The sequence below is a fragment of the Peromyscus californicus genome, unplaced genomic scaffold (genome assembly GCF_007827085.1).
Source record: "Peromyscus californicus insignis strain IS unplaced genomic scaffold, ASM782708v3 Scaffold_3__1_contigs__length_106647218, whole genome shotgun sequence".
Lineage (NCBI taxonomy): Eukaryota > Metazoa > Chordata > Mammalia > Rodentia > Cricetidae > Peromyscus > Peromyscus californicus.
The window spans coordinates 47,122,016-47,135,259 of NW_026294551.1; the positions used below are offsets into that span (position 1 = coordinate 47,122,016).

Below are 13,244 nucleotides of genomic sequence, written 5' to 3' on the forward strand. Positions count from 1 at the left end.
ATGGCCAATTCTAGACACTAGAGAGAGCAGGCAAGAGGCCCGCAGCTCACAGCTTTGAGTGGCTGTGAGCGCTACTGTAGCAAAGCTGACTCAAAATGAGTTTCCAAAAACTGCTTGCTCCACATCTCTTTGGAGAATGTATCCCAAGGAACTTATCAGAGATGGCCACTAAGATGTACCTCTCAGGATATGCACTCTTGTGTTGAGTCTGTAGAGAAAATTTGGAAATCACCAGTGTGTCCCAGATGATGAACCATGCCTAGAGTACTCTGATGTCATAAAATTATAGTGTCAAGGAATTTTGGAAAGCATGGGGGATAGCAGTAACCTGAATAACAAGGTAGGCAAAAAGAACTCGATTTAACTTAGAATCTGTGTAAACCCCTGGGCAAACTCGGACGGTCCTTTCCCTGTTAAGACGTTGAGTATCAACACGGGGGAGGAGTGATGAGTGTGTTTGTAGTGCTGCTTCTTTTGGGTGTGTTGAGGGGAGGGAGTATGTCATGTGTAGCACACACATGTGATGGTCTGAGGACAGGTTATTGGAGATGGTTCTTTCCATCATGTGGATCCTGGGTATCAAACTCAGGTTGTTGTCAGGCTTGGAGGCCAATACCTCTACCCACTGAGACAACTCTCAGGCTCTTGCTTTTTCTTTATCATATAACATCCCATGGAGTCCAGGGCATGAAGTTCTCCACGGAGACGTGGCCAGTGAACACCTGAGCTGACCAGCTTTGGACTTCGGAGAGAACCCGATCTCCCAGGAACCAAGTGTTTGCTTTTTACAGATCTTGCTCAGAGAGTTGCCAGGGGCTCAGGAAAGTCCGTCCCCTAGGAATTTTCTCAAGAAGCTGGCGTAAGCCACTCCTGTCCCCTCAGCACCTGCCCTCAGCACCCCGTAGCCTGCGCTGAAGAGCCCCTGAGTGTGTTTACCGGATGCAGCCTCTGGCCCAGCTTGTCTCACCCAGCACTGGATGAGAGACACAAGGAGGCAGCTGCTTCCCGGAAAAGGGCCCGTGGGTGCCTCAGCCCCTCCAGGGAAATCAGCTGAGCTGTCAGAACCACCCACTGCCACGTGGCAGCCAACCCGTGGGGAATCTTGAGAAACAAAGATTCCCATGAACCAACCAGCCACAGAGCCTGTCTACAGTCTGTCCTGTCGGCTCTCGGCACATCTGGTTTTTTGGCTAAGTGTCTTATTTAGGAAGAGCTGTCTCTCCCTGAAATACGGCTCAGCTTAGCAGATAATCGCTGCAATGAACCCTGTGCCTGGCAACAAGGGATAGAGAGGAGAGGACATGGGGCCCCAGGAGCCACAGTGTAGGGGGAGAGGGGATAGATGTCCCTGTGGTCAGGCAAGGACCCCTGAGCCAGTCTCCAGGGTTGAGACCCCACCCCCAGCAGCAGCAGTCTTGACTTAGGTCCAGTGGATGTTCACAGCCGTTGTGCACATTACACACTCACACACGCCTCTCCTCTAGGCTCTTGCTTGTCACGGCCGAGATGACTTTAGAAGCCGTGTGCTGTCTCTCCATGGTTAATAGAGGAAGTGACCAGAGCCCCACACAGCCGTCTTTCTGTCCGTCTGCCTCTGTTTCCCTCCAGGCTGGTTCTACCCTTCTTCCTGAATAGGCAGGCTCACCCCCCTACTCCCTCACCTTCTGTGAACGCTTGTTTTGTTCCCTCCTAAGTTATTAACAAATAGGCAGGGCACACATTTAACACACACAGTACTGTTAATGGAAGCTGTGAGGCCCCAATTCTGTGTGTGCATGTGTATATGCGCGTGCGCGCGCTTGTGTGTGTGTGTGCGTGTGCATGTGCGTGTGCGTATGCGTGTGCATGTGCGTGTGTGTGCGTGCGTGTGCATGTATGCGCGAGCGTGTGTGTGTGTGTGTATGTGTGGTGTGTGTGTGTGTTGCTAGGCACTGAATCATGGGCTTTGAGTGTGCACACTAGGCAGGCTCACTATACTGAGCTACACTACTAGCCCTTGGTTTTTTTGAGACAGGGTCTTTCTAATGTGTCCCAGGCTGGCCTTAAACTCCTAAGAATGTGTGGGCTGTAGTCTTCCCTGAGGCCCTCGGTGAGGAGCAGGGCAGGCATGTTGGGTGGTGTGTATGCAGTTTGGTAGAGAAGTGCTTAGGTGGAGGGGGAGTGGGGGGGCGGGCATGGGGAGGCTCTAATTGGCTGCCAAGTCAGGGAGCTGGCAGCTAGCTCAGACCAAAGAGGTTTGGCATACCCGAGCTGGCTCTGTGGCAGGTTCCTGAAATGGGTCTCCTCGGGTTGCCCTTCCTGCCTCCCGTCTGTCCCGAGGCCGCTCTGTGTGAAGGATGGGCAGCTGTGATTTCGGAGGTGCCAGCCGCAGCCTAGGGTGGGACCAGCAGTCTCTGTGATCTTGTCTCTGACCTTCATTGGAGCCACCTCTGTGAACACGCTCAGCTGTGGACTTGCCATCCGAGTGCCCCTGCCCAGCCAGGGCCGTGACCCCACGCTCTGGAAGTAACATCGCCCTGTCTCTCTTGATCTCCCCGTAGATGTGGGTGTAGGGTTGTCTGGCTTACAGTGGGCCCCGCCTCTCCCTCCTGTGGACTGGGCTGGCGCAGGGGTTCAGTCTAGATCGGAGCAGCCCCTAGCCTCCCTCCCTGGACCTGCCAGCAGCCCTGTCATACACCCTGTGTGCATCTCAGCAGTGCGAATCGGGTACAGGGCAGTCCTGTAGGCAGGCCATCCATCCCTCAGGTACCAGTGGGGGAAACAGAGGCGCCAGGAAGATCGCTGACTTGTCCTGCACCCTTAGGAAATGTGCATGAATACCCATTTTTGTTTGATTGGTTTTGTCTTTATTTTCTTCTATGGACCTTTTCTCCCAATCTTGGAGGCATGGGGATCAGGGCTACTTGAGGGCTGGCACACCATCACACGTAACTGTGTGGTCCTTTGATGGCCTCTTGACCCTCTCTTCCCATCTAACAGAATGATGGTTTAGATTAGGAAGGACAGAACAGGATGCCCCATGGGTGCCACAGACCATATATAGACTTTCAGTGGGTCAGAGGGCAGGTGCACGTCAGTCTAAGGGTTCCCTGGTTTGTGTCCTACAAAACCATGGCACTAGGAAGTGACCTGAAGGCAGTATATTCACTCCCTAGTGATGTTTTGATGTTTGGGGGACGGGGCTGGTTTGAAGCTATGAGGAGCATCCCCATCTTCTCCCTGCTTCCTTTCATTCTCTGCCATCACGGAGGTAAGGAGTTTAATACCAGGTCCTTCCCTGTTTCCCCTGCCTGTCCTCTCTGCTCATCCTGTCACGGGCTTCAGTTTAGAAGCTTCTGCAGAACATAAGGTCTTCCCAGTGCAGAGTCCCAAAGTTCCCTGGCTTGCTCCTGTCTTCTAGGGTCACGCTGATTGCTCCTCTACTTCTGTGGCGTGGCCAGCAGAGCTCAGGGGCCACCTTCCTTCTGTGTCTAGTCACACAGGAACTGGGCTGTCAGACTCGGGGGTTGCTGCCCTGGACACATTGGTCTGGGTATAGTGCCCCCTGCAGGTTGGGGGCAGAGCTGAGCAGCCTGTGTAGAACCTGTCTACCTGGATCATAGCCCTTCCATTTCCTGACACTCCTAGAATGTTAGAAAGGAAAAAAACAAACAAACCAAACCAAACAAAACACACACACACACACACACACACACACACACACACACACACACACACACCCCATATGAGTCGTGTGTTTTAAATATTTACTTTGAGTAGAGTAACGTATTTCACACTCCTGTAGCAGTGTGACCATGCCATTCACAAGCTAACAGAAACTGAAACAAAAATAACAACCCCATGGTGCCCTAGAGGCCGGGAATGGGGCACAGGTTGAAGTTTTCTAATGGACACAGCATTCTTATTTTTTCATTTGACTGATTCATTTGGGGGAACAGCACATGTGTGGAGGTCAGAGGACAGCCTGGAGGCGTTAGTTCTCTCTTTCCACCCTGTGGGTCCTGGGGATCAAACCCAGCCCATCAGTCTGGGGGAGTGCGGCTTTATGCATTGAGCCCTCTCTGCGCCTCCCTGTTCTTCTGGACTCTATTAGCTCTGTTTGGGAGAAGGTCCAGAGGTGCCTGGCTTGCCCATGGAGCCTCTGTGCCTGGCTGGTTGGGGGTTCTTTGCTGAAGTGAGGACCAAGGTGGAATGTCAAGGCCACCTGTGGGATGACAGTGCACCGCCAGGTAGCTCTAGCCCACACGCTGCCCCCTGGTGGTCATCACGGACATGGGCCACATTGGTCTGGAAGAGCTATTCCCTAAGCATGGTACAGGGATCCCTGAGGGTCCCCAACACTTCACAGAGATCCCTAAGATCCCTATTTTCCTCAACATATGATCCTTGGCCTCTTTCACAAACACAGAAAAAACGGAAAGTACTCAGATGTGGCTTCAGAAGCCGTGCTGGAACTAGTTTTTAAGCAGGTGCCATCTGTTGAGTTTCAGTACAGAGAAGCACACACCGTTATCTGGGAAAGCTGTTAGAATACTCCTCCGCCTTCCATCCATCCTCCACAGCCGTGAGAGCCTGGATGCCTCCCATGTGCTTCACTGGAACTACATCTCAGAAGTTTGAAAGAAAAGTCAGCTGTCTTCAGTTAAACCCCAAATCCAAGTGAACTGTAGAAATATAAAAACAATCTCAGTTTTCTCATGAGCTGCCTTTGTTTTGAAAACATGTGTTTTTCTCATAAAAGGCATAAATTATGTGAATACCTAATAGGCATAATATCTTTAATGGAAGTTTTTAGATTTTTCAGTAAAATATCAATAGATATAGCTCATATGTTTTGGAATGTTCAAAAGTTGAATTTATTTTTCATTGTGTGTGTAAGATGATGTGTACCATGGCACATGTGTGGAGTCAGAGGGCAACTCTGTGGGGTGGGTTCTCTTCATCCACCTTTATGTGGCTCCTGGGTCCTCAGGTCACCAGGCTCTCATGGCAAGTGCTGTACTTATGAACCATCTCACCAGCCCCAAAAGATTTTTTTATAACATCTCATGAGTTGGAATCCACATATTGTAATCATCACCCCTGTCGAATTCCAGAATGTTTTCATCACCCCACAAAGAAACCCTAAAAGCCATTAGCTGTCACTGTCCTTTGTGCCAATGAATGACCACGAATCCACCTCTATAAATTTGCCTTTTCTGGACACCTCCATAAAGAACATTATTCAGTTTGAGAGCTCTTATGAAAGCCCGGCTTTTTCACTTTGCTTAATGTTCTCAAGGTTCAACCATGTTAGAGCAGGCCTGAGAACTTTCTTATAGCAGACTAGCATTCCTTTGTATGGCTAGAGCACACATTATACCTTTATCAGTTGATGAAGGATATTTTAATTGTCCCTGCTTTCGGGGCTATTAGGTATAATGTGACTAAGAATATTTGTACACGTGTTAGGAGGATATACACTATTCTCAGTCCTCTTGAAGTTGGACAATAGTTGAATAACTAGGACAATTGAGTTGCTGGGTCCTGTGGCAAGTCTGGTTAACATAGCAAACAAATTTCCAACCTCGATTTTTTTTTTCCTGCTACTTAATTCAGTTACACAACTTTATTGGTAGCATATAAACATTTATTTTTAACTATAACAGAAAGAAATTGTATTGAATAGTGATGATGGAACTGTGTACCCCTACCAGTCATGTTCCTGTATTCCCACACAAAGCTCATAGTGTGTTAAAATGTGTGCATTGTGGTTTTGACCAATAAAGATATAATTGCAGCGTTCATACAACCTTCATCTCGAGGCAGGAGGAATTCAATAAGCACACAATTTTATTCTGAGTTAACGTCCAGGCATTGTTCTCCAAGCAAAGCTCCTGTAGTATGATACACTAGTGTCTCCATTCTCAGAAGAAATCACCCCAAATCAATTGGTAAGCTTGGAGAATGGAACAAAGCTCTGAGGACATCGCTGTCATACCTGATCCAACGTCGATGTTTTTAAATACTATTTTTATGTATATGTGTGTTTGACCTGCCTGTGTATCTGTGCACTACATACATGCAGTGCCTATGGAGGCCAGAAGAGGGCACCAGACTCCTGAGACGGGAATTGTAGACTCCTGTAAACTGCCCTGTGGGTGCTGGGAATCAAACCTGGGTCCTCTGGAAGAGCAGCCAGTGCTCTCGACCACTGAGCCATTTCTCCAGCTCCCCCCTCAATATTTTTGTTGTTGTTGACTGTAGAGGGGTTCTGAATTTGTAATCCACTGGACTGGATTTGATTAAATCAAAGATTCTCCTTGTGCACACTGACCCAAGTTCATGTCTTTTCCTCTCCAACACGTGTGCCCACGCACACACACTCACACTCACTCCCTTTAGAAGGCACACACAACATCTTCATAATAAGCAGTCTGAGTTTGTCCTCTGTTCCGGAACACACCGAAAGCCACCTAAGCTATACTACGTATGTTGAACCATCAGGTTCGAGGGAGGGTCCCTCCCCTGTAGGACTTTCAAGGATAGCCCTTGTGCACCATGACTTAAAATTGTGCCTAGTGGAGGTGCTGGCTGTCACCCTATGCTTTGCCCTCTGAAGAACACTGTGGCTTTGATGGGGACCTCTTAGGGAGCAGAGCACAGGGCTGTGAGCCACCATTTTGGTCCAGTGGGGGAAGGGAGAGAATCATGAGCTTGCCTCAGTGTCTTGCTATCTCCTCACGGGCCTGGTCTGTGCTCAGGGCGGTGGTGCTGTGTGGGAAAGGGCAGGGGTTGGGTGCCCTGTGTGAATTGAAAGTTGCTGAGAACGTGTCTTCTCCTCACCCTTCTGGCTCTCACCCTCTGATGTCCCGGATATATCCTCATAACACATGTGTACAAATATTCTTAGTCACATTATTCCTAATAGCCCCGAAAGCAGGAACAATTAAAATATCCTTCATCAACTGATGTTGATGTGTGTGTGAGTTGAAAGTTGCCGAGGAGCATGCCTTCTCCTCACCCTTCTGATTCTCACCCTCTGATGTCCCGTCTGCTCTGGCCACTTCCACCACGTGACGCACCTAACCACCCAATCCAGGATTCCAGGGCTTTGGAAAAGGAGCTTGGAATGAGGCCTTGCTGGAGGAGAGACAGACAGCAGGGACCCTGTCTGCCATCAGCTCCACAGCCATTGACATGCTCTTTCCTTCCTGTTTCAGATGTGACTGCCACCCTGGGCTGTGCTCCCAGCCATGGCCGACACCATCTTCAGCAGTGGGAATGACCAGTGGGTTTGCCCCAACGACCGGCAGCTTGCTCTGCGAGCCAAGTAAGTAGCTTTGCGGCCTGCCAGGGTGTGGGGTCCTGCCCCACCGGGAACTTAGGTCACCTCTGAAGAGGTGGCCTGGAACCCTCTCGGCACCCTCTTTGCAGCCCATGTTTGCCCACACTAGGGTGGCTCTTCCTTCTCCATCGGCTGCCTTCCTCCCAGTCTTTTGCAAGGTTTATTCCCAGGAAGAAAGTTTGGAGAGAAGTAGGTGCCCGGCAAATGCGCACCACGCTTGGCCCATGTTTATTTATTACCCACTAAGTACAACTGACTTGTCCCCATTTCTCAGATAAGGAAGGCGAGGCCTGACCTCCTTGCCCTTATCACTTGGGAATGGCTGGGTTGGGACCCACATCTGAGTTCAGCTGACTCCCAAACCTGTGCTCTATCACAACAATCCGCAGGGAACAAGGCCTCCTCATTCATTGTCCCGGTCACTGACTGTCATGGGGGACAGCACAGAGCACAGGCTTGTTCCCTGGATGAACAGCTCCCTTTGGCAGAGACCACAGTGTCTTCCCCTCGCCCTCGGCAGGGTCTCTGTCCCTCTGTGGTTCCCTTGTGTCCCTTTGTGGGGGGGGGGTGTCTTGATTTTCCTGTTGCTCCTCAGCCTAGTGACCATTCAGTTCCGTTGCGCGCACACTGCACCTGTGGCTGGGCCTTTCAGATGCCGCCCTTGCATCCTGGTCTCTTTCAGCTCTCTGGTGGGTGCTGTTCCTGGCTCTGATAAGTCAGGAGCCTCCCTGCAGCTGTTAGACTGTCAGTACCAGAAGCCAGCATTTCCCAACTGGGACCGAGTTTAAGAAATTCACAATTAGACATTAGGAGCCTGCGGGGACAGAGCAGAGACATCAAAGGCGGATAGAAAAATTAATCTGAAGCGCTCAGGAAGAGTGGTGTCACATGTGATGTGTGAGCATCTTTGCTCCACAGCTGACTTATTCCCTCCATCTGGGTGCCTCAGCAACCCCCCCCACTCCACCCCTGCAGGGACAGTGACAAGGGATGAGGTTGGTCCCTCTTACCGTGACCTCCCTGGCAGGGCACATGTTGCTGGGAGACCTCAGCTCTTGTATTATGTGCAAGAGGCCAGCTGTCCCTTGACCCTCCAGTGTCCCCTTCATTTCCTACTTCAGCTCTTTGTTCAGCAGCTGCTAAGAGCTGCCATAGCCTTCCAGAAAAGCCAGTGTGAGCGGCTCCTCCCAGGTGAAGGACAGTGTGTCTGAAGGACAGTGGCCCAGATACCCCACTGCAGAGTTGAATCCAGTGAACCCCCTAGGGAACCTGAAGAGTGTTCCAACTCACACTCTTCCTACCAGGCACCCAGATGTCACTGAACCTTCCTGAACTCATTTGGTCCTTGAAACTAAAGCAGAGATGTCAAGAGGTGACATACTTAGGGATGTGCAGTTCTTTTAATGGCAATGATTGGCAGTGGGGTGGGGGTGGGGTTCTAACTGGATCCTGGACCAAGAGAGACTTCCTTTTTAAGTATGATGCTTCTGTTGACCCAACGAAGTAAATGTTATGAGGAACTATGGGGAACATTCCAAGCATAAGAAGTAGCATATGCAAAGGTCCTGAGGTAGAAGGAACATGGCATACAGAGAGGCCCTGACGGGAGGCTGGTGTGGCTTGAGTGCAGAGTGTGGGGGTACACAGTGTAAAAGGCAAGGAGGGGGCTGGGACCAGACAGGATAGGGCCTGGCCCTCCGAGACTCCCCTAGTAGACAGGGAAACAGTGGGTCCCACATTGCCTCCTACCAATGCTGACACCAGTGATGGGCATCCATCCACACCTTACAGGAATTCTCATCATGGACTCTGGACCGCAGTGTCCGGGCTGTGTCTACACCATTCTCATGGGGGCTTCGTGGGTACAGCTGGGGTACTGCTGTAGTGGGCAGCCTTACCTCCAGCGGTACTGTTCTCTCCCCAGGCTGCAGACAGGCTGGTCTGTGCACACATACCAGACGGAGAAGCAAAGGAGGAGCCAGTGTCTGAGCCCCGGAGAGCTGGAGGTCATCCTGCAGGTCATCCAGAGAGCAGAGAGGCTGGACATCCTGGAGCAGCAGAGGATTGGGTGAGCCAGTCATCAGCTCCAGCAAGAAAGTCAGGGCGCTGAGCAGGGAGGGGTGCTGCTGGTCCGCGACAGTCAGCGTCTCATCTGAGCCCCCTGGAATGCAGACAGCGGGGAGCTGGAGATGGTACTGACCCAGGACCCCAGGAGTGTGGGAATGAGCCCAGGAAGGAGCATTTTGGATTTGGTCTCTGTGTACCCCCCGGCCAGCTGCAGCTCAAGCCGAGAGATGGACTCAAATGGGGGCTGATCACCGACTCCTCCCAGTGTGGCCCCAGCAGGAGGCGCCCTCCAGGGTGTTCTCAGCTTCTCCCCCGGCCTCTAACACCCAGGACTCGGTCATCCAAGGTTTTGGTGTGCCTTTTTTATTGCTGTTTGACTTGGAAGAGCTCGGGCAGGAACGTGCCATTGCCCTCCGCTGCTTTGGGCAGGAGCTCGGTTTGCTCTGATCTTGTTATTTTCCTGTTCATCTTTTTCCATTACTTCCATGATCATTTTTTAAAATCAGGCACAGTAGAAAGGCAGCTTGAGACGGCAATGGTCCCACTAGAAAAATGACCTGTGTGCCCACGGCCTCTTGTATGAGCCTCAATCACACAGACGGGTCATTAGTGTGTCAGAGCGAATAGGGCTTACGTCAGAATGGCTGGGTCTCTCTTTCATCTAACCTGGCCTCTTACAGGTCTCTTCCCCAAGGGTCCTGCCAGGCTCTGGGCTAGCAATGAATGCTAGTGATTGACCACCTCCACCCCCAGCCCACTTCCAAGCCTCCATGCTCACCCCAGGATGGTGAGCAGGGAGTGGGTTGCAGGAGGCTCACACAGGCTCGCCTGTGCTGTGGAAGCTCTTTTGGATGCCCTCAGCCAGCAGGCTGCTGTCTGGGCCTCCACAGGAAGTCCCTTCTGGGGTGTGGTGCCACCCTAAGTGCTAAGCTGCAGGGCGTATGACCCAGAAGCAATACCGCAGATGGATTGTTCACATGGAGGAAGTGTATCCTCTGCATGAGGCATGGAAACACGACACACGCTGACAAGAGGGTTCCTGAGAGCAAATGGGTCGTGCCAGGCTAGAACTGGGTTTGCCCCCAAGGCCCTACAGGTCCCTAGACGGACAACAAATGCCAATATATGGAAACCAGGGGTGCTCAGTGTGGGGCATGCAGATGGAAGTGGCCTCACTGATGAGCTAGACACCCCTTGTCCCCCTTAGCAACATCCTGTCACCCCAAGAAAGCACTGGCCTGTGGTGAGGGGGGGCCCTGTACCAGGCAGGTTTGGAAGTGGACTACGGCTCCTCTTCTTGGGAGCTTTGTGGCTCAGCGTGTCGCCTCCTATTCCCTCAGCTCCAGCCTTCTCTAAAGCAGGAAGTGTACTTTCCTCCCCCTGGAGGTAGGGGTGACCACCAGAGGCTTTGATGTGGCCACGTACTAGTCTTCATCCATTCAAGAGTTTCCACTGAGCATCCGCTGGGTACCAGAAGCAGAATGGCTGACAAGTCGAACAGTTCCATGGAGGCCGTAGTTACAGAGCAGGAGGGGGGGCGGGGAGGGTATCTACGGTGCAGGGGCACCTGTGCAGGCTCAGCTGGGCTCCTGGGTGTTCAGCATCCAGCAGTTTCAAAGAAAAAGTGTTTTTTTTATTTTCCTCTTCTGCTACAACCTCTCACCCCCCCCCCCCCAGGTGCTCTGACCCAAAGTCCCTCCCATACCCGGCCTTCAATGCTACCCTCTGGGATGCAGCTCGGAGGCCTCCAACCCTCCAACCTTCTTTTGAGAGAGAGGCTCGGATTTCCTCCTTTCCACTCTCCTCCCCATTATCCCAGATTTCCACAGGAGCTTAGAAAAAAGTCACTTGGATCAAATCACCTTCAAACTCTTGAGCGGCTTCAAATGGAAACCAGACTCCAGCCTGTGACCTGCAAATCCCCAGGGATCTGCCTCAGCCCCCTGCCTGCCCTTCTCTGCCTTGTGGACTATTTCTCAGCCCTCTGTGTTTTCAAAGTGCCTTCCCTGGCCTCCATCTACTGTGCCTCTGGCCCCTCATCTGTCCCTTCTTGTTCCCTCACACTTGACTTGTTTTCTTGCTTATGAATTTCCCCCCCTTGTTGAACCTAAGTTCCAGGAGGGCCGGGGCCGTGTGTGTTGTGTTGTCTGGCCCGTTTACCATAATATTCCCAGTGTCCTGCACATCCTAGGTGCTCAGTTAATGGCAAGTTAATGAGTGACTGGGAGTTAGCCAGGGGAAGGGGTATATGCTTAGACTCCATCAGCAGCTGTGCCCAAGCAGTCCTCAGGCTAAGGTCAGGAAGCACAGTCCCTCTGACTCTGTGTCCTGTGCTGCAGGCGTCTGGTGGAGCGGTTGGAAACGATGCAGCGGAACGTGATGGGCAATGGCCTCTCCCAGTGTCTGCTCTGCGGAGAGGTCCTGGGCTTCCTGGGCAGCGCCTCTGTCTTCTGCAAAGACTGCAGGAAGGTAAGCCCTGCTCTAACCTTGCCAATCAGCTCCCCAGCACAGGTCAGCTCTGCCACCCATGGCTTTGCATCCCAGTTTCCAGGACAGTGTGTGCACGCATGTGTGCATGTGTACATTTACGTATGTGGTGATATCGTTTGTTGTTTGGCAAGAAGGGACTGAAGATTGCATGGCATGGCTTCTAGAGATAGCTCTGGGAAGGAGAGTGCGAGCCTGGGTGTAAATCCTGCTCTTATACCAACCATTCGACCTCAGGAAATTGGTCTGGTATCTCATGTCTCATTTTCTCAATCTGGAAAATAGGGGCAACCATCACATTTACTCCAGGATCAGATACATTAAATGCAAAACTCATAAAGCCTTACCTAGTGTTGGGCAGTGGTGGTGGTGCACACTTTTAATCCCAGCACTTGGGAGGCAGAGGCAGGCAGATCTCTGCCAGTTCAAGGCCAGCCTGGTCTACAGAGTGAGTTCCAGAACAGCCAGGGATGCACAAAGAAACCCTGACTCAAAACAAAAAACAAAACAAAACAACAAAACCAAAAAAACCTTACCTAGCACATAGGCGCTCAGTTAGGTGAGTACTGTTTCCTCGGGACTGAGTAGCGCTGGCCTGGGCTTCCCTTCTGACCGACCGTCTGCTCTCTTGATGCCAGCGAGAAAGGCCTTCCCAAGATCAAGTGGATTTTCTCCTTGTCTTATACTAAACTGTGCCACGAGTTAAATCACTTCATAATGAGCCCAAGACTTTTTTAATAGTTGACTTTAGTTTATTATTTCCCAGGGAATAATGTACCGTCCAATGTTCGCAATTATTTCGAATCGCAGTTTTACTCGCTATCATGTGAAACTCTTCTGGATTCTTCCTTTGCCAGCTATAAACTGCACTGTGTAGTAATTAGCACACGACTCCCGTCCATGCCTCCCCAGGTCAGGGACACGCCTTTTTGGTTTTACCCTAGTTTTGCTGGAACCCACCCTCAAGCAACTCCCACGTGTCGGTCATTGTTTTAAGCTTGGAGTTCTTTCTCGTTATTCATTTAGTTTATTTATATCCCATCTGTATTGGTGTTTTCGCTGCGTCTATGTCTGTGAGGGTGTTGGATCCCCTGGAACTTACAGACAGTTGTGAGCTGCCGTGTGGGTGCTGGGAATTGAACCGGCTCTCTAGCCCCAAGCTTGGAGTTGTTAAAGTGAACAAGACAGAGGGAAAAGAATCTTCTTAAGACGACAAAAGATGACAAGCCGTAGTCAACTTGAATGGTTTCAGGGATTAATCAGTCCTGGGATGGGTGGGGAGCACCACGAAGACAGCGGAGGCGGGCACACCGTAGCAGTAAACGTGGACTTGAAACATGAACGCTGCCTTGACAAGGGCATC

The 13,244-nt window shown here is 51.2% G+C and overlaps 1 protein-coding gene across 6 annotated transcripts in view; it reads left to right on the plus strand.

Annotated features, from left to right (window-relative positions):
- Rph3al (rabphilin 3A like (without C2 domains)) overlaps positions 1-13,244 on the plus strand; it is a 147,295-nt gene that overhangs the window by 55,821 nt on the left and 78,230 nt on the right. For all 6 annotated transcript variants that reach the window (XM_052756029.1, XM_052756027.1, XM_052756032.1 and 3 more), the window contains exons 2-4: positions 7,203-7,312; positions 9,252-9,395; positions 11,734-11,863. In XM_052756029.1, the coding sequence (XP_052611989.1) occupies positions 7,236-7,312; positions 9,252-9,395; positions 11,734-11,863 (351 nt within the window). In that variant the 5' untranslated portion in view covers positions 7,203-7,235. The remainder of the gene's footprint in view (positions 1-7,202; positions 7,313-9,251; positions 9,396-11,733; positions 11,864-13,244) is intronic.